We start from the raw sequence: 22,222 nt of genomic DNA, 5'->3' as shown, positions 1-22,222 counted from the left end.
TCTACTGTACTTCAGGATGTTAACAGTTTTCAGCAGTATGATGCAGGGGTGGCAATGAGCGGTCTTGCATGTTTTATCTCCCCTGACCTGGCCCGTGATTTGGCCAATGATCTAATGACACTGGTGAGTAGGTGCGCCCTCTTGGGATGGATTATTAATTTGGTCATGGTATGCTAGGGGTGGGAGCGGGGGGTTAAGAAATTAACCCAATTCCTTGGTGAGGACATATAGTAGGTCTTTATATCAGGTGCTGAATCTTGTTTGTTGTAGCTTTTGTTGACATTTTAGGTTCCAGTATAAATTTATAATCAAGTTCATTCATCATTACCTATAATATTAATATTCAAAATTTTATAACTATTCCATGGTTTTGTTTTTCATCTGATTTTCATTGGTTTTAGCTACATACTACATTACATATTAAGATTTTTATAGAACATCATATATTGCTCCTATTTTAAAATGTCATATTTGCATGAGTGAGAAAATAATTTTAATATAAATGAGGAAATATAATGCATGCCCATGCCATGAACTTCACAAGCTATGAATGCAACAGCTCTTCCATTCATCGCTATTACTCCCTACATTTGCATTCATACCATGCACTTGAATCTGCATTGTCATCATATGAGGTGTTGCTTAAAAATTTCATTTTCTAAGACAACTTACACGAGAAATAATTATAAGCTGATTATATTGAAACTAAAACCATAGCATACTGTATATGAGCCTAAATGCAGTGTCTTATACACATGACTCGATATGAAAAAATAGGTAGACGATTTTGATCTCATGGTTCAGTTAGTATAAGCAACTGAATGCTATGAGAATGTCTTAAGCCGGGAACTCACTGCGTTAAGGCTGACAAATCCAACTCTACTCCCTGATAGCGTTTAACGATGTGACGCTGTCTGCTGATTGTTGCTGGCAGTCTGAACAAGGCAATTCAACAGAAGGACGCACATCTCGGGACATCAAAGGTTATAACTCTGGCATCGACATTCTAGGCGCACATGCATCCCTACACGCTGAACATCACAAAAACCATAGCAACCAAACCATAAACCGTCAGTGTATGTGACGATTTACCCACGCGCGTGTCAGTTGCCATGATAATCGCGCGTCGTGCGGTGATTACAAAGGCCTAATGATATTTTGCACTAAAATTAGACTGAAATTATATTCTTCATTTCAACATTAATTTTACCGATATTGTGGTGTATTGTCGTTCATGACTCACTCTGCAGAAAAAATTAATAAATGTTCTGTATCTACTCAAATGTTCGTTTTATGCACCTTAGTCAGACAGTTTAATGTTACACAAGAACATGAAATTTTATAAAATTCGTAAATTTTCAATTGTTATAACTTTTCATTTTCTTGGTCAATTTTCACAATTTATCAAATTGCAGTTTATAGAACCATGTAACAAGCTCGCAGTCAAAAGAAATCAGATAACAGACATTGCGAAGTACCCAAAATTAATAAAATAGTAACTAACACCATAAAACGTATGGCACGCATAGACTAATAATTGACGTCTGTACTCGCAACTAGTATCAGATTGTCGATGTCAAAGTAAAGATCAAAGGACTGTATGCACACGCTATAGAGAGTCTGGGTAAAGTTTTTCTCAAATAAACTGTTCATAATCTACTGTGAGAGTCCTGTGCACTGAGGCCATCTCAACATGGTTTGGCTTACTATAGCCAAAATATATGTTCTTCTGAACATTAGATATTAATATAGTATTTTGTTTATTTATAGTAACTTTTTGTAAATATTTTATTGAATAAGTAGTAGCAGGTTTCACAACCAGTTCAGAGTTAAGATGACAATGTGATAGCAATAATAATGATTCTGATGATGTAATGCTAATGAAATAAAGTATTCATGGCTGGTAAAGGCAGGTAATGATAGAAATGCTGATAATAATGACTGGTTCTGCTGTACTGGTAATGCTGTTGTTATTTGGTTTATTTGTGTTTCTGTTGTTTTTATTATTATTTTTTATTTTAAGGAATTTTAGCAATATATGTGTGTCACAATGAATAGACCTACATCTGTAGATCGAGGCCAGTACTATTTGCTGATACAATACACAGGCATTTAATGTGTCTGTCAGTGTTTATCTTTCAATAATGGACATCAATCCAATCTGAATTATAAGCTCATCTATATTTGTCGCAGATAATAATGCTGTAAACTCAGTGCTTCAGCGAAATCTGAAATATACTGCAGTCTCAGTGTGTTTCATAAACCCTTGTCAATCCACAATTTTCATTTAGAATCATCAAATAAATATGTATTTAATGCTCTTGATATCAAACGCTGTTAGGCACAATGTAATAGAGTTATTTTTTTAGAACTTTCATTTATTTGTTAAAACAGAATCATGTGGGACTTCCCCTACTTACAGTAATTCTAATCAAGTAATAGATTCCAAGTGGAGTATTTGATTATAATGTATTATTATTAATACTAACTACGAAGTTTGTTTAATTATAAAAATATATGTTGACATAGATCTACTAACATATGTAGTGCCTGTTCACATTTTAAATTGTCTTCATTCCACCTGTTCATTACTTAAATTTTGTACTTATCTTATTTAATTTTCTCATGAATATGCATGAAATGTGATTATGAATATGCATGATTTACTTATGTGAAGTGTACTTTTCGATTGCATATTTAGTGTTGTTATTAATGTAATAATATCATTACAGCTTATTTGTATTCTTAAAATCTAATGGAATGTGTGATAAGACTGGGAAAATGTAATGTCATCTCTGTCCTTTCTATTCTATAAGTTTTTTTTCTCATTTAAATTTTTCTTTCTCATGTATTACACACACAAATTCAATGTTGTTTTTACAAAATTAAAACCTTTACTTCAATTGATTGAAATCTGTACTTTATAATGAGTTGAAAACATATTTTTTAAAAGCTATGATTAAAAAAAAAAAGAAAAAGTTAATGGAGTATAGCTATTTTACAAACAAGATTCCAGCTGAGAACCTTATATATAATGTCCAGTTTTTAACGAAATAAAAATTTACATTACAGAAGTGTTGTCATTGAAACATCTGATACTAAACAGTCATTGTAAAAAAAATATAATAAACTATAAAATATAGTATAAAAAGTGCATGCTTTTATATTCCTTCCATTTACATATAAATAATGAATTAGTTTCCAATCAGATTGACTAGCATAAATTAGGAATGTTTAAATTTAGGTTTTAATGTTTTGTCAAATGTTTTTGAAATGCTTTATTATAATCTAAATGGTTTTCTGCAGATGGCATCAACAAGGCCGTATGTGAGGAAAAAAGCTGTCCTCCTTATGTACAAAATATTTTTGAAGGTAAGTAACAATATTTGATGAGCAAAATAACAGAATAACAAGGTTACATCCATAATATGTACATTTTAAAAATTTAATATTCTGTAAGATGTTGGATTTTATTTTATATCGCTTTTATTTTATATATATCTTGTTGAATTTTAATATTTGTTTTTTTTTGTTTCTAGTATTAAGTTTTGTCAATACTATCAAACTTATGTGACAAATAAATGTGATATGCCCATATTTGGGTGTAATGTGACATCCTCATGCCCATATTTGGGTGTAATATGACATCATGCCCGTATTTGGGTGTAATATGACATCATCATGCCCATATTTGGGTGTAATATGACATCCTCATGCCCATATTTGGGTGTAATATGACATCATGCCCATATTTGGGTGTAGTATGACATCATCATGCCCATATTTGGGTGTAATATGACATCCTCATGCCCATATTTGGGTGTAATATGACATCGTCATGCCCATATTTGGGTACGCCATACAACATTTAATATTATAGGTAGAGCTTATGAAATCCAGTTTAAATACTATTGTTATCTTTAGTTCCCGGAGGCATTAAGGCCGGCTTTTCCACGTCTGAAGGAAAAGCTTGAGGATCCGGATCCAGGTGTCCAGTCAGCAGCTGTGAACGTCATTTGCGAACTTGCCCGCAAAAACCCCAAAAATTACCTCTCACTCGCGCCACTTTTCTTCAAGCTTATGACAAGTTCAACAAACAACTGGATGCTCATTAAGATTATCAAATTGGTAATTATTATTATTACTATTTATTTTTTTATAATTATCTATGTTCTCTTTTAAATATTCTATTAATTATATTATATGTCTGTTATAATGAATATTAATTTGTTAAATTTATAATGCATATTAATTTTCTTGATAATGAATATTACATATATATCCATTTAATTTAGATTGTAAAAATAATTAATATAATAATTATTTTCATTGTTAAAATAATCTTTACTATTGCAACTGCATCTTGTTTTTTAATTCTTTTGTTTTTAGAACCTTAGCATTTAATTTTTTTCTTTAATAATAATATGAATCTAGTGAGAATCTGTTACTGTATATTAACATACAGTACACACTTTGCATCCATGATAATTCTCTTATGTTGGCAACAATTAGATATTTAATGCTATGAAATCAATTATTGGATAATGCATTCCTTTTAGTAAGAAACTAAATTAATGAGGTTATTCAATGTTTAATCAGCAAATTGATGAAATGATATAATTATCCTACTGTAAGTAAATAGCCAAGCAGAATTCATCCATAATGTCATCTTCAAGTGTTGCAAACAATTTTCCAACCATTCCAATAAAATGAGATAATGCTGATTAATTTTCCACATTTTACAACCAAGCACACACATAATGTAGTGTTTTTATATTCAGTTATTGCACAATATTTTTAGTTCATATATGAGTTGATTATCAATACTGATACATTTAAGGGATCATCTTCAGCTTAATATTTAGGGACAATCTCGACTCCTGATATTTCTGTATGTAGCTCTAGTATTTTGATTTGATGTGTTCCCCGAGGAGATATTTGTCTGCTGAAATATAATTAATCAAGCCAAATACGGTGTAGTATATAGTAAAAATAAAAACAAATATATTTATATTCTAATACCAGTGAAAGCATAAGAAAATATGAAATGAAATACAGTTGAACTTCGCCAAACTCAAATAATTTCAAACTTATTCTACATGCCAAATTCTGTTTTATATTAATTAACAATCTGAAACTCAAATTTTATCTAAGTCGAACAATTTTACAATGGCATTTTGGATACGACTTATGCATGTTCAGCTGTATTTATTTATGGGAATTTATTTCTTAATATTCATTATTGGTAAATGAGATGTTCCTCTATCATGCTTTTTGTTCTTCAGCTTAATTAATGTGTTGTTTTGCAGTTTGGTGCATTGACTCCACTAGAGCCCAGATTGGGTAAGAAGTTGATCGAGCCATTAACAAATCTCATCCACAGGTAGGCCATACATAAATGTTTTTTTCATTTTATTTTTATTTAGTAATTATTACACTGCCAAGTATCAAAAAAGCAATAAATAAAATAAAATTAAGGTTAATGATTAAACATTTTGATATTATAAAATCTAATAAATAGCTCATGAAAATGTAGCAAATTTAATTTTAATCATAAAATCATAGTAAAAAAATTCACATTCGTGTAGTTTAACTATTTCTGCCCGTAATTCATCTATTTATCATTTGTACCATTTTAAGCATGTTGAGTTTTGCCTTTCACATCTGGCATATGTTGTGAGAACACATTATTATTATTAGAGTGTGTCTGTGTTGTTGAACAAATTATTATTATTACTCTGGTACATGAGAGTGCTTGTATGTGATGTAAGACATGCTATTTTTAGGTTTAAGTATTGCTGTACATACTTTGCTTCTTAAAAGAGTGTATGTATTGTATGTTATTGTTCTGTTGGTATTATTTGTTCATTTAAAGCATTTAATTTTACAATAATGATATACAAACTTTTTTAATGTGCCAGTTTAAATGGAAAAAAAACAATTATCAAAGGTGTATAAAGTATGCCAAGAGCAGTAATGTTGTTGACTTTAGATTTAAATGTTTTGAATTTCAGCTTTAATGATTCTAGAGTGTTTGCCATTCCAGAGAGATGAAGCAGAGAAAGAAAATACATTGCCGATTGAATATACAGTGTCGATTGATTGATTGATTGATTGATTGATTGATTGATTGATTGATTGATTGATTGATTGATTGATGTCATCATCATACTGGTCATCATAAGGCCAAAAAAAAAAATGTTTTGTTGCCCTTAAATGGAAAAAATCGAGATCCTGGGTCGGTCGGTTGGATTTTTTTTTAATTTATTTTTTTATTATAACTGAAATAGGATAGGCCTGAAACTGCAGTCCTTATTTTGAAGACCCTGACCTAAGGGCTTGTAGGCACCACAGTAGAACCATGGCAAGCTTGCCAAACAAAAAATATTCCAAGTAATGACGGAATAAATACTAACCAAGTGTATATTGAAATAAATTTAACAATAATAAATTGGTTTAAAGAAAAAAAAAGAGAAAAATATTTTGTTTATGGTTGGCCTAAAACCGTGACGGAGCCGAAAAAGTCTAGCTATGTACCGGTTTTTTAAAGTGATGCTAGACCTAAGCCTGTTTTTATTTATTGTCCAATATACTGTAAGGTAATGAATATGATTCTTGATTCAAGCAACGACTAGTTGTACAGTAGTAAAGAAAAGGCTAGGCCTAGATCTGGTCGTGGATTGACAGCTCAGTGCGAGAGATCCGATGCTGTGTGCATATATCGTCATGCTCGGTTCTCAAAATTATGCCTTCTATTTTACTGAATTTACGCATCCATTTATGGCCCGATTTTGATAAAAATACATGTCTGTTTTAGATTTTATGTTCTAAATGTTAATTTTGGAAGTGATATTTCTCGAATTTGTACTTGAACAAAAAAGTGCTAAACCGTTATTTTGGAAAATTTCGGTCGGTCGCGGAGGGCAACACAACAGATTGTTTTTTTCGGCCTAATGTGGAACTTCACTCTCAATAATTCAAACCTGAAAACTTTGTTAAACTGCTTTTATTTTTCTTGTTCTTTATGTAGTACATCAGCCATGTCTCTACTGTACGAATGCATCAACACTGTGATAGCAGGTAAGTGTTAACTTGCCCCCATTAAGTCATTCTTAAGTACCCACCATTTCAATAGAAACAGCAATATCTTTGATCACACTCATGAATTGTAATTCCTGCCCTTTGACCAACTTTCTTTTTAGTACGCTTTTTCTCTTGTGAAATATGTTAAGAATTTTAAGATTATTAAAAATATTTCAACTGCTTATATGAAAGAGGTCATGTTAAAAAGTATAGAAATTATAAATGAGTGTTTTTAAGATTTTGTTCCTCTGTTGAATGCTTAGGGGTTGTTCGCAATTATTAACATTTTCACAAGTGTACAAACAGTACTCTTTTTTGGTACACCCTCCCTGCCCTCTGAATGGGTACAAAAAAGTGTTAATTTTGCAAAACTATTCTCCATTTTTTTGTGAAGTCAACTAAAGCAATGTTCTTGGATGATTAAAAATGAATATTGTATCCATGGTTACATTATAATTTTACTATTATTATACATATTGCATGTTATTTTGAATCAACATTTTTATGCATATGTAAGAGTGTACAAATGTGTCTACTCCCTCCCCCCTAGCATACTGTTTGTACTCTTGTGAAAATGTTAATAATGTTAAATGACATCTTATTTTACCCTACCTAGTTTTGTTTATCTTAAATATGATTTTCTTCATTTGAAATGTGCCCATAATGATAAAATGTTGGGTTTTTGTGATTAGGTTGGTAGCGTATCAGCAGGTTGTTGTTTAAGGTGATTGCGTAGTTGTTGCTGTTTTCTTTCTGTAGCTACAGTATTGTTGCTTTTTAATTTTTTTTTATTATGCGGTAGGTTTATTATTTGCCAATTGCTCTTATGTTGCAGCTGTATTTAAATTTGAAGCTCTACTGTATCAGTTTTGTTGTCATTATCAGTGTTGTTTGTTGGTATTCTTGTGATATAATGATGGATAACACTGAATTCAATCTAAATTTTCATATTGAGTTATCTAATTATATGGCTCTTAGCCATTACCTCTGAATAGCATCAATTAATAATAATAATAAAAATAATAATAATATGATATATTATAATAATAATAATAATAATATAAAATAATAATAATATATAATAATAATAATAATAATTTTCATATTGTAGAGGTATAGTATTCTTGTATTGAGTTATCTCCTTACATTGCTCTTAGCCATTATCTCTGAATAGAACCAATTAATATTATTAATAATATGATAATATAATAATAATAATTTAGATTTATATATCACCTTACATTAATAATTGTGAAACTAAAGCATGGCTCTAGATTACATCCCATAGGAATTGATGGGCTAGACATATTGCATAATGTTTAGACAGTAGTAATAGAAAGTTGCGGAAAATGTAGTAGATGTATTGACAATAATGCTAATGTGAGGTGGAAGTTGAATAGTTCAAGGTAAATACTATAATAATGTAATTTATAAAAGCAAAAGATGTGAACTTGACATTAATGGTAAGGAGATAATTTGGAGCTTTTAATCAGGAGAAATTATCAATAATTTATAAATTCACATTCATTTTTGATTTGATTTATTTAATATCTCAGCTGTACATACAAACAAAAATATATAAAACAGAAAAAAGAAAACACATCAACAAACAAAATAGAGAAACAGTAAAACGTCAATTTTACCAACGTCGATTTTAAGAATGGTGTTTGCTCCTGACGATGCCATCATCGACCAATTATTGCCGTTAAAAAAGTCCAATTGCGCACGTTTTACAAAGTGATAATGTATATTTTTCTTAATAAAATCAAGTTTGTATTTATTTATTAGTAGTTCAATCTTATAATAATCACTATGATAATGTAATAAACCAAACTAGGACAACGAACTACCAACGCACTTGTCGTCGGATTGAGCGCACATGTTTATGATGACGAACGAGAGTTTTGAGGTCAGCAAATTATTGACATCGTGAATGCTAGATATGATAGCGAAATGCATGTAAACAACACTATGCGGCAATTTAACAACTAGAAAGAACACGAGAGAAGGTCCATAAAACATACAGATGTTGAATAAGAGTTAAAATAATATTTTGTTAAGTGCAAGAATGCCAGCGATTAAAATAATTTTTTGTTTTTATCGAAGATAAATTCAGGTAGGCTCTAGCGTAATAGACCACACAGCTGCAATGTCGGTTCGTGCTAGGCGTGGCCGTCATCGGCCTATCAGTGCTCAATGGCAGGGGATAGCTAGGCCTAGCTATTGGAAACCGACACCCGATCTAGTTCACAAATTTTTCAATTTATGAATACCCCTTGGTACCAAGGGGTACATAAAATGGACGTTTTACTGTATTTTGATAACCCTCTAAGTCCCTAGTGAGAGACTTATTTCCAGAGGAGTCCAAATTTATTTTTATATATAGCAAAAGATTATTTTAAATGATAGTTAACATACTAGTTAGTAGACTGTCCAATGTAATACAATACTAAGCCATATAAGGTAGACTATTATGATGTAAATAATAGTTTACAAAAGTTTGTGATGTATTTTTGTTTGTAATTTGAATATTTATTTTATGCCTAAATATTCATATTTTATGAAATGTGTTGTATTTTAAGCTCGGGCAACACTATCAAATTGTCTTCGACAAAAAAATGTTGTATGCCTATTATATATAGTCTATATATGGTCATGATGTGATGTCATCACTGACCATATTCAGGCATGTCACATGTTTTTGTCATTTAAAGCCCTGCACACTTTGCGTGGGCTGATGAATCTATCTCTGCTCTGTGCGATCATTTGATGCTGCTACTGATCATCAATGGTGGAGTTGATTGTCATTAAAAATGATGTGTTGTACATGTCTTGTCGCATTTCATTCTCTATAGCTCAATGTGTGCCAGCTTTCCTGTGTACCATAAACATGTGTTTATTTTGTTATACAGTTTTGCCCTATATTGTGCATGTTATTATGGTAATTTTGTAATGTTAAATGATGTTAAAGTAATCATGGACTAGTGGTAACAGGTTGCAACATTTTGTGGGGAAAATAGTTTATAAAATTATTTTATTTTAATATTAAAAATGTTAATTTCTTAATAAAGCCTTTGTTTATTTTGATTTTTAAATGTAAATATTTGTTTTATTTGAATACAATAGCAGATTGTATGTGTGGTATTTTTTAAATGCGTTTATTGGTAATGTTTTCCCCTCCTCCCCACCCCCACCCCCAATTTCCTTTGCATCAAATTTACCAAATTCCCATTTCCGCTTGGATGTTGCAATCTGAACCACGCAATCAGGGATCCTCACTCATAAGAAGCAATCAAAAATAAAAATTTTCAAAATTTTATCAAATTAACTATTAATTATCATGTAATATGTTAGACACCAATATTTTGCTACATTTTGTCTGCCTGCTAGTACTGATGCTTCTTGAAAAAATGGTGTGGATGATTCCTGTATTCCGGATCCCGGCATAGTATCCCTGGTTGCGGAAAATTTACCTAAATCCAGCTTCTTTTCTTCTCTTTTAACTTACAGTCTTAATTTCGTTATCTTCAGGGATACCTGACCACTCCGCCTCAATTCAGGTACATAACATCATTATGTGCAAGTCCCGCGAGGGCGTTGTTGTTTGTTTTTGAAAGCCGTGCCTGATAGCTAAGTATATCACCACACACTTGTCACCAACATTCATTCACCAACACTAACTACTGTAGCATTTCTTAAGGGGACGGATTAGCAGGCATGATACTTAGTTTGCATGTAAAACGATGGGTTTCATGATGCTAGTAAATTAAGCACAGACTTAGATTCTGCAGCATGCTGGATTGATTCCAGGTGGGTGAATACTTGGACACTAGAGGTCAGTGCTATATCAAGTACTTTAATATTCTCATGTTTGCTAAGCTTATGTGTGTTGTATCATTTTAATACAATATTGCATCTGAAAACTCCCAACATTGGTAGTGAAACAAAATCATTTATCCTCCTCTTCCTGGTTTTAGTGTCATACCTCTTTTCTGAGAAAACTTTCCAACTCTTGAAGTGATTTTAAATTTTTATAGAGTAACTCTTGTTCTCTCTGATTATATTCTTATGGTGGAATGAAAATACTTATGAATCTTTGAATATATATATCTGGTCACACTTTCACAGCCTTCCAGACTTCGGAATGTGTACTTTGGCAAGTGATAGTGTTGGGTGGATTATATCTTCAGAGATTTTTTTTATATATATTGTTTTCTTGCTTTTTTAACAACCTCACTTGCCACAAATCCTATTACATTAACAGGCTGATATAATGTAAAACATTAATTTATCACATATTTTTTATATATATAATACATTAAATTTTATGCAACTATCATTCTTTTTATATGTATTTAATACCATGTAAATAATTACTCATCTCATGAAATTCACACTTAAAAAAAAAAAAATCTGTCCGTTTTCAAGACTTTTCATTCTATATCCTGGTTCATGTCAGTCTAGTTAATCCTAATCTCCATAACCTATCAGCTGATCTTGTATAATCCATATTGATTAATGTCAATTCAGTTAATCTTATATGTATTCTAATCCATATTCATATGTGTACAAATTGAAGAAAATCCAAATCCTTTAAATTTTTTTCATTTTTGTGGGTTTCATTGAATCACTTGATGGGATTCTTATGGTTGGTGAATGGTTTTTCATGTGTATAGCATGATTCTTTAGTAGCATTGCTCTCATACACAAGGACAAAAAGTGTGTAAAATACTATATATATACAGAATCATATATTATATTTTTTTTACAACATTATCATCTTGCCCGATTACCCGATAATTAAACCACAATAGTTGTAAAAGCTTTGATGATTTGTACAGTGGCGTATCTAGGTGTGTGCGACCCCCCCCCCAAAAAAGAAATAAATAAAAGGGTGCTCCCTAATTTAAAATGTCAGAAAGCAAAAAAAAAATCTTGCTGAAGTATCTGATATTACCTTAATTTGCAACCTAATTCCCCGACTTAATCATGGAGCCCCTACTCCACCTTCGCCACTTCGCATCAGCTCACCATTTCGAGTCTCCTAGATATGCCACTGATCTTGAAGAATATTGACTGATATTTACTTTTCATTCCACTTCCTTTCTGTAGTAATCTTGAATTGAGTATTATTATTATTATTATTAGTATTAATGGTTTAATGTAGTGCCTTGATTAGTGGAAAATATAATTAATTAAGCTATGCATTTCATCTCTTTATCTTGGAATGTCAAGCTAAAAATATGACACCACTCAACATAACAAGAGAGATTGACCTCTCATCCAATCAGTACCTTTGGAATCTTGCACATACTAATAAGACACTGTAAACAAAGACTTTAATTGGTTGGATTTCATTAGTAGGAATCATCCAATTAAATTTACAGTTTGCTTTGTATTGTGTCTAATTGGTCTCTATAGCAGTAAAATACAATATAAAAATAAGTGAAGAATGGGTGTGATGCAAAAAATGTACCAAGCCAAATTAATAGATAAATGCAATTTATTGATTTATTTATTGTTACATAATACCTGTTTAACCCCCCCCCCCCAAAAAAAAAGAAATAAATAAAAGGGTGCTCCCTAATTTAAAATGTCAGAAAGCAAAAAAAAAAAATCTTGCTGAAGTATCTGATATTACCTTAATTTGCAACCTAATTCCCCGACTTAATCATGGAGCCCCTACTCCACCTTCGCCACTTCGCATCAGCTCACCATTTTGAGTCTCCTAGATATGCCACTGATCTTGAAGAATATTGACTGATATTTACTTTTCATTCCACTTCCTTTCTGTAGTAATCTTGAATTGAGTATTATTATTATTATTATTAGTAGTATTAATGGTTTAATGTAGTGCCTTGATTAGTGGAAAATATAATTAATTAAGCTATGCATTTCATCTCTTTATCTTGGAATGTCAAGCTAAAAATATGACACCACTCAACATAACAAGAGAGATTGACCTCACATCCAATCAGTACCTTTGGAATCTTGCACATACTAATAAGACACTGTAAATAAAGACTTTAATTGGTTGGATTTCATTAGTAGGAATCATCCAATTAAATTTACAGTTTGCTTTGTATTGTGTCTAATTGGTCTCTATAGCAGTAAAATACAATATAAAAATAAGTGAAGAATGGGTGTGATGCAAAAAATGTACCAAGCCAAATTAATAGATAAATGCAATTTATTGATTTATTTATTGTTACATAATACCTGTTTAACTATATTTTTGGAGGCTGTATTAACTGGTTTGGACAGTGCCATTTATCATGTTATACCATCCTAAGTGATATAACAGTATCTAATATTTTCTTCTGTTCTTTCTTTTGTGTACTTTTTTCCTAACATTTGTCAAAAAATCTCAATGTTTGCGGCCAGTATCCTTTACGGCATTAGCAAACCATTAAGGCAAAAGTTTAATTTCCAATCAATTTGGTATAGTTTACTGGAAATTATGGTGATCTTTACAGCAATAAACAAAGGACAGCCACGATAGCAATCTCCATGTAAAACACCGCTGTGTCAGTGGATTGTTTATATCCAACACCCAAGTTAGGTCATGTGACACCCATCGCTAAATCACTCTATTGTGATGTCATACACCAATTTGTGATGTCATACTAGGCTATATCACCATGGCAATTGGGAAATAAAGAAATGTTTATAAGATAATGATAATCTTTTAGCCTAAAGCAAGTGCTCATTATGAATAAGTGATAATTTGTAATGTAGACTAGCTTACCCAATACTTTATTAGTGCATATGATATTTACAAACTTATATTTTTATAACACTAGTAATTATAATAATAGTAGTTGTGTAACCATGTTAATCTAAATATTACTTTTGTGGTATAGGTAGCAGTCTGATTTCATGTTCTTTTTTATTTAGCATTAGATTTTGCTGGTAGTCAATGCCAGCTTCATAAAGATGTCATTAACTGCCAGCAAAAGCTAGTGCTTAGTAACTAACACAATATTAGTGTCAGAGTGTTGCTTCTTTATTATCTGAAACAATGTTTTTTAAGCAACTAACAATAGCTCCTACACTACTACATAAAATAAATAGTCAGCATTATGAGGTATTAGTATTATTATTTAACATGCTATAAAATTATAAAAATTATAAAAAAATTATATTATTATTTATTTATTTATTTTTTGACTGCTATTAAATTAATATTTTTTTTATTTTTTTTTAAATTTTATTTTTATCAGTAAGCTATATAAATGCCATTATTATAGCATTTGTTATTATTATTCACTAATGGTAATTATCGTGGGTGGAGACTTATATAGCATATAATACATGGTCTCTATGCACTGAACAGAAAAACAGAAAAAAAAATCTAATGGGTCACCTAAGCAAACCGAGCTAAAATAAACAACCGAAACAGACTAATGCAGAAGAAACCAACACTATCGCATCGTTCACCTGCAATTTGAGACCACCGACAAGCAGTGGTTAGCAGGTACATGACTCACAGGTGCTCGAATAGTGTTGGCATCTGGGCTAGCCTATCCTAACAACAAAAGTGAAAAATTAACAGAAAACAGAGACAAATTAAAAAGAAAGGAAAAAGGTGTGATTTAAGGCTCTGCTTGAAAACAGATAATAATATATGTTATGATTATTCTATAACATTATTAATGTATTATTAATATTTGGTAAGCTATTAATATGTCAATAATATTTATGATCATTATCATTACTATTATTATTATAATTACTTTAATATTATATACATTAAGATTATTGCTAAATAACATAATTTTTAAAGTTAGTTTTCTTTATTTTTTGGTATATTTTTGCATCTTTCCCATTTTTCATTAGAACAGCCATTTTATCTTAATATATTATTATCTGTATTACAATTTAGTAAATCACAAGTTATTCCAAATAGCTTGAATATTAACATTTAGCTTTGTAGAATTTTTTAAACAACCGTGCTCATGCCACTACATTTCATAGAGTTCTTAATGTACATCTTAATATTAAAGATGAAGGCAGCTACATACTCAGTAGTCAATAATGACACTTGTGTGCAGTTGTTTGTAGAAAACATCTTTCCATGATCTATGGTTGACATTTAAAAAAGCAGTTTCTCAGTCCCACTCAATATCAAACTAACATATAAGCCACCACTATGACATACTGAAAAACATTTCCTGGTAGATTATTCATTAAAATAAATTTATTCATTATTTTCTAGAATTCATCACAAATATAATGGGTATCTAGCAATTGGTGAAAGTAGCATGTACTTAAACCCAACACTTACGTGGGAAGTTCCAAGTATTCTCAAATAGATTATGATATTAACTGCTAAAACCAATCACAAATATGACCTAATATTTGATTGCTATGTACACAATACACAATATATTCACGCACATAAATAAAAGTAATAAAATACTTAATATATTGAGGTTAATTAATCCAAATATTTATGATAGCATTTATGTTAATTAAAACACAATGTTACAGAAGTGATTGTAATTATAGTATTAATGTAAATCAATAATGTCAAATTCATTAATGGTTTACTCATTAATGCCAGGTTTTAAGGTAAGTGTTATATTTGCTTTTATCGTAAAAGATTTTTAAACAACAGTATTTGATATCTGTACAGTATTTTACACTTTCCTTTGTTTCTTTTTCAGCTTTGTGTGCAGAAACTTAGAATTCTAATTGAAGATTCTGATCAAAATTGTGAGTGTTATATTAATAATAATATTCATAATTCATTAATGAATATATTTGGTTGGTCATCTAGTAGCATTTTAATAGTTTTATTTCATTTATTTGTCTCAAACAATTTAAAATGTACAAGGAAAGTAACATCAAAGGATGCAATAAAATGTACTCTTAGAAATTCAATTTTAAATTGTCAAATAATTATGTAGCAACCAAGTAAAAATGTAAGCAAAATATTCATCATAAAATTTCATAAAAGATATAAAAATTGATGCCCATTGCACTTAACAGATTTTAGAAACAAGAGAGCATTAGAAAGATGATATCGTTTATAATAGTCTGGAGTGCTTCAAGCACTCTAGTGTCAAGATGAGTGCATTATAAATCTCATGATTTAATAATAATATTAATACAATCATTATATGGATGCATTTATAAGATATGATTTGTGATTTCAGTGAAATACCTGGGACTTTTAGCAATGGGCAAGATATTGAAGACTCACCCCAAGTCAGTACAGTCCCATAAGGATCTCATCTTGGAATGTTTAGATGACAAAGATGATTCTATTAGACTCAGAGCCTTGGATTTACTTTATGGCATGGTAATACAAGGTTTTTATTCTCTTTTCCTAATTTAGTATACATTACAGATAAGATATTTAAATGTTGTAAGACCCAATGTGCATGTTAATGTGCTCCCCAATCACCACCAGAAGGAACACCCACTGTAAATAATTGTTTCGACATATCCACCAAAATACTCCTATCCTAATTTTTTCCTACCCTTTTCACTCACTTAAAATCATTACAGTCAAATAATTATAATGCTTAGCATTTATTAGCACTTTATATAGAAAGTCTCAAGCACTATGCATTATTACCCTGGTCATAGATACAAACACACTTTGATTTGTGACTCTTGAAAATGCCCTTAAGTATGCAACTACCCCGTACTCTATTAGACTCGGAGCCTTGGATTTATTTTATGGCATGGTAATACAAGGTTTTTATTCTCTTTTCCTAATTTAGTAAACATTACAGACAAGATATTTAAATGTTGTAAGACCCATGTGCATGTTAATGTGCTCCCCAATCACCACCAAAAGGACCACCAACTGTAAATAATTGTTTCAACATATTTATCACACTCCAAAGTCACTTTATCATATGTAGCCTCCCTCACACCTTAAAGTTATCTTTGTCTGAAATCATAATGTTTTCTGGTTATTCATTGATCAGGTCTCAAAGAAAAATCTGATGGAGATTGTGAAGAAGCTGATGATTCATGTAGACAAGGCTGAAGGCTCACAATACAGAGACGAGCTCCTGGCAAAGATCATTCAGATTTGTAGTCAAAACAACTACCAGTACATTACCAACTTTGAGTGGTATGTAATTTTTGAACATTATAACAACTAATTATAATGTAAATTATAATATAAGTCTCCCTCCAATTGAAGATCCTTCCAATTAAAGACCACCTCCAAATATAGACCATTTTTCTGTGGTCCATAATTAGCAAATGTCTATTATCTTTATTATTCAAATTAGAGACCTAAGTTGGCCTTTAATTGTTTTTTTTTCACATCAATTCGGCTATTAGTAGGCCTATTAATCACATGTTGCATTGTAAAGTCTTATTATGAGGCGTAGGGATCAAGAGTTTATTTTTAAGTAAAATTTACACCCTGGAATTCATAAGTAATAAAAGCCTATATTAAGTCAATCAAACAATCAATCTATCGATCAATCAGTCAGTCAATCATTTAATTATTTATTCAATACGTTACATTCCAAATCACTGTGTATGGTTCATTATACAATACATAATTTTCTGTTGTGACAAAACTATTATAAATGTATATGTATTTGTTATGTTTGTTGTTATATTTGTCCTAACAGGTATGTTGCCATCCTTGTGGAACTTACCAGGATTGAAGGCACAAAGCATGGACGTCTGATTGCTTCCCAGATGTTAGATGTAGCGATCCGAGTCAAAGCCATCAGGCCATTTGCTGTCTCCCAAATGGTAATAAGATGTTTATTTCTTTATTTCAAAACCCACATTCAAATGCCAATAACAGGATGCCTTAACATTTGTTTACTGATTGTCATCAGTTTTCAACAGCTGTGCACTTTGTATAAAATATCCTTCAACTTGTCCATAGATCAGAATTTCCTTGTATTCTTTATGTTATTTGTTGATGAAATAGTTCACCATTCTCTCTTCTGTTGAATGTTTTCCTTAATGTTTGGAGTAGCTAGGTTGGTCCTATCCATGTGGCTATGTTATCTATCCATTAATCTCTAGGCTTGCTTCTTGTTCTCTTTTCTCTTTAAAAAAAGTGTTTGCTAAGATCATTCTTAAATGTATACAACATACAGAATAAGGAGAAATAAATGTTTCATGATTATCTTTCCAGGCATCTCTGCTGGAGAACTTCCATTTATTGTCCGGTGCATCGATGCAGACTAACAGTCGTTGCGAGGTTCTGTATGCAGCTGCTTGGATTATTGGAGAGTTCCCTGGACATCTTGTTGATCCGTACTCAACCTTACACCACATGCTCAAGCAAAGAGTCAGCAATCTTCCTGGCCATATACAGGTATAAACAAATCACTCGTATATAAATACCCTACTGATGCTAGCATACTGCTGTAGCTGTTATGTGAATGTACATAGCTGATACCAGAATAAATACATTACTGATGCTTAAATGTGTACCTTGTTGATTCCTGTATAAGTACACGTATGATGCTGGTAGTGTATCCTACTTATATGGGTGTAAATATACTACTGATGCTGTTCTTAAGTACTGTACACTACCAATATTGATGTATGTACCCTACTTATGTTAGTATGTGCACCTTACTGATGCAAGTATATTTACTCCCTGGCATAATTACTGATGTGCGTATGTACCTAAATTATGTAAGTACACTGCTGATCCTAGCATACCTTTATGTGCCCTACTAATAACAACTTAATGATGCTAGTTTGTGTATCCTTCCAATGTCACTCGAAGCATGATGCTAAAAATCTAAAATATTTAGATTAGGAAGATGTTATTATGAAAAAAAAATTACCATTAGTTTGGGAGTTGATTTAATGAAATAATAATTTGGTTGATAAAACAAGTCACTTTTAGATACTAGACAAAAATACTTTCCTATAGACAATTTGCTAATGAGCATAATATTTTCTTTGTAGAGTGTCTATGTGCAAAATGTCTTAAAGTTATATAGTGCAATAGTGAAGAAATGCGAAGAAGATGATGATCATGAAAAGGGTGTTGAAGCAACCCAACTGCTATTGGATAAGCTTCCTGTATTTTCAGAAAGTGCTGATTTGGAAGTCCAAGAGAGGGTAAGTATTTCTACAGTACTTAAAAGATATCGTCATTTTTTTTTTTTCAAAGGAACACATGAAAGGTCCGGTAAATCTGAAAATATGATGTTAATGATTTTCCTAAACCATTCTCTTATCCTACTGACTGTTGACCTCATTCTTTGCCTCTTTTATCCTTTTATCCATTTTATCCTCTGTCATTCACGCACCTGCCATTCTATTTGCCCTTTTTAAGATGTTCAAAAGATTGTTATTTTTTGTTTGTCTCTGCCTTCTGTAGGCTTGCACTATACTACAACTTCTGAAATATGTCAAGAAAATTCAAGAGAAAGAGGTATCTGTTGGAGATGAACTAGCAGCTTTGTTTGTTGACGAGCTAAATCCAGTGGCTCCAAAAGCCCAGAAGAAAGTACCAGTACCAGAGGGGTAGGTAGTACTTAACTGTAGCAGAGAGTTAGTTGGTAGTACCTTTAATGGAGTAGTTATTAGTACCAAAGGGGTAGGTACTAGTACCAGTACCAGAGGGAAGGTATTTGTTATTTAAGTTGTACCAAAGGGTTAGGTAATAACACCATGGTTAGGTAGTGGCATACTAGAAGTTTGAAAGAAAGAAGTATTGTTTTTTTTTTATGTATTATCTATAGTACTGTATTGACAATTAAAATCTGAAAGTTGTACCGTACAATTTACTTAAATTTGTTAAATTTGTTAATTTAGGTTGGACCTTGATAAATGGATTAATGAGCCACCATCTGAGAGTTCTGATGATGAAGTCACCATCGACACCATGTTTATTCATGATGCCAATAGGTAAGTCATAATCATGTTTATTCATGATACTAATAAGTAAGTCACCATCAATCTCATGTTTATTCATGATGCCAATAGGTAAGTCACCATCAATCTCATGTTTATTCATAAATTCATGATGCCAATAGATAGGTCACCATCAATCTCACGTTTTTGTTCATGATGCTAATAGGTAGGTCACCATTTACATCATGTTTATTCATGATGCCAAAAGGTAAGTCATGAAACCTTGGTATTGTCTAGAGTTTTTGGAGTAGACACTTTATAAAATCAGAATTGTTGGTCCTGTGTGCATTTATGGCCCATGTGCACATTAAACGGTACACTCTTCAGCAAAGAGTATGGAATTGTCTCCCGGTGTACTGCCCAATCACCACCAGAAGGACCCCACTAGAAATAAGTCTTCTTCTAAACTTTCGTGGGCTCTCCTTGGTGTTTACAACGACTATGTCCAATCCAATGTCAAATATTATTTATATTGCTTTGTGTTTTGAAAGTAGGCATGTACAGATAATTCAAACTGATAATACATCCATGTTTATGTTTCCAGAGTCAATCACCAGACACAGTATTACGAGGAACTCTCAGAAGAAGAACTTGAGAAACGCCGCACCGCGCGTCGGCAGGAGCAGGCTAGTAATCCACACTACCTGAAATTTGAATCACCGAGGAAGAGGAAAAAAAGACTGAAGGACCTTGCCACCGAAAATGTTGACGGTATTCCCGTTGCCAAGATCGACCTGAGTGTCCCGTTGCACATACCTGGTGATAATAAAGGTATGTCAATAATATATGTCGTCAGATAAATTAGGCCAATAATTATTTTATTATTTTTTATATGCTTGCATTTTCGTAATGTAACTTCATTTAGAAACTAAAATCAAGTAAAAATTAAATTTTCTTTTTTTTGTTTAATTCCAAATAATTTATAAAATTGGAGGTTTTGGCTGGTCCCCAGGGAACATGCAGCAGCCACAGTGCAGTGGCATTACCGACATATAACAGATCCTTTGCCCCTTATCCCACCTAACTCTCATACGAGGGTTATTTGAGGAGGAGCCGACAATAGCAGGGTTTGAACCTTCGTCAGCAGCGCAAGAAGCAGGAACATTATATCTCTTCCAAATGCTCAACACTCGGATTCTGCTGTCATGTGTTCGATATAACCCATTCTTTCCCATCTAACTCTCATGCAAGGGTTATTCGAGCAGCATTGATGTCCTGATTTTAACCGGGCTGTACAGCACAAGAAACAGGAACATTACCCCTTGTCTAAATTATCAGCTACTAACTATTTTTAAATTCAATCACAAAAATTAATAGTGAAAATATTATGTACCTTGTATTTCCACTTCACTGTTATCAGAAAGTGGCCTAGATGGCATCGATGAAGCAGCATCCAGCCAAAGCCTGCTCATTCCTGGAGGTATACTTGGTTGAGGGCTCCAAATTGCTGTATTTTATCCAACCTTAATTTATTCATGTTTCTTGTTGGTCAAAAGGTCTTTGTGGTGGGAATACAATTCTAAAATATGGTGGATTTTTCTCGCATTTTTAAGATTTTTTTGTCAATGCATTTTCTTCAGTAACAATGTTTACTATTCATATTGTTATTTTTTTAGGCCAAAAAAGTGTGTTTGTATAGCCCAAGATCAATTGAGCAAAAAATTTAAAAATACATATTATCATCTTTATGAAAAATATATTTTGTTTGTACCTAGAGGGTGCCCAAAATATTGGTATTATGTTTAATGCTGTAATTAATAATTCAAAAAGCCTAGCCTGGGCCTATAAAAAGAATATCTGGTTGACACTGATGTTCAAATGTCACTATTATATACTTTGGCAACACTTATATTTTTTTTTGTCTAATGAACCTTTTTTTTAATGTGTTTTTTAAAAACTCCAAATTTCTCATACTTTGAATAGATGAAACTTTGCCTCATTTTAACTATTATTTATGTCCATGGTGATATTTGCTAATGGTTCACAGAACATTTTCATTACCTTTTTTGTATTCTGAAATATTTAATTCAGTAAATGTCAAAGCATGAGAAATGCAGTAGTTAGTAGTAGTTAGTTAATACTTCACTTTTGACCTCCTCTTCATTTCCTTTCTGTTTCCTTTCATCAATGGTAACCATGTCATTGTCTACTTCTTTGCTTTTTATTTGGTTAGCTGAGAATGATCTTTTTTTGGGTTATTTTTCTGATGTTTTACACAAAGCTGCATGTGTGTGTGGTTTTTAAAATCTTTTTTTTTTTTTTTTTGATT

At 31.6% G+C, this 22,222-nt stretch overlaps 1 protein-coding gene across 6 annotated transcripts in view; it reads left to right on the top strand.

Annotated features, from left to right (window-relative positions):
* Positions 1-22,222, top strand: part of LOC117108753 (AP-3 complex subunit delta-1-like) — a 43,717-nt gene that overhangs the window by 7,811 nt on the left and 13,684 nt on the right. For 2 of the 6 annotated variants that reach the window (XM_033250886.1, XM_033250887.1), the window contains exons 4-18: positions 16-123; positions 3,307-3,372; positions 3,925-4,128; positions 5,310-5,383; positions 7,031-7,080; positions 10,594-10,643; positions 15,753-15,801; positions 16,245-16,390; positions 17,028-17,176; positions 17,691-17,817; positions 18,212-18,394; positions 19,000-19,155; positions 19,418-19,563; positions 19,855-19,947; positions 20,498-20,724. In XM_033250886.1, the coding sequence (XP_033106777.1) occupies positions 16-123; positions 3,307-3,372; positions 3,925-4,128; positions 5,310-5,383; positions 7,031-7,080; positions 10,594-10,643; positions 15,753-15,801; positions 16,245-16,390; positions 17,028-17,176; positions 17,691-17,817; positions 18,212-18,394; positions 19,000-19,155; positions 19,418-19,563; positions 19,855-19,947; positions 20,498-20,724 (1,828 nt within the window). Of the gene's footprint in view, positions 1-15; positions 124-3,306; positions 3,373-3,924; positions 4,129-5,309; positions 5,384-7,030; positions 7,081-10,593; positions 10,644-15,752; positions 15,802-16,244; positions 16,391-17,027; positions 17,177-17,690; positions 17,818-18,211; positions 18,395-18,999; positions 19,156-19,417; positions 19,564-19,854; positions 19,948-20,497; positions 20,725-21,313; positions 21,374-22,222 lie in introns of all 6 variants that reach the window. The other 4 variants (XM_033250884.1, XM_033250882.1, XM_033250885.1 and 1 more) reach the window with 4 other exon arrangements.

Source organism: Anneissia japonica, unplaced genomic scaffold, assembly GCF_011630105.1.
Source record: "Anneissia japonica isolate Jap-2015-1 unplaced genomic scaffold, ASM1163010v1 scaffold287941_len684077_cov200, whole genome shotgun sequence".
Lineage (NCBI taxonomy): Eukaryota > Metazoa > Echinodermata > Crinoidea > Comatulida > Comatulidae > Anneissia > Anneissia japonica.
This window is presented reverse-complemented; position numbering and strand designations above follow the sequence as displayed.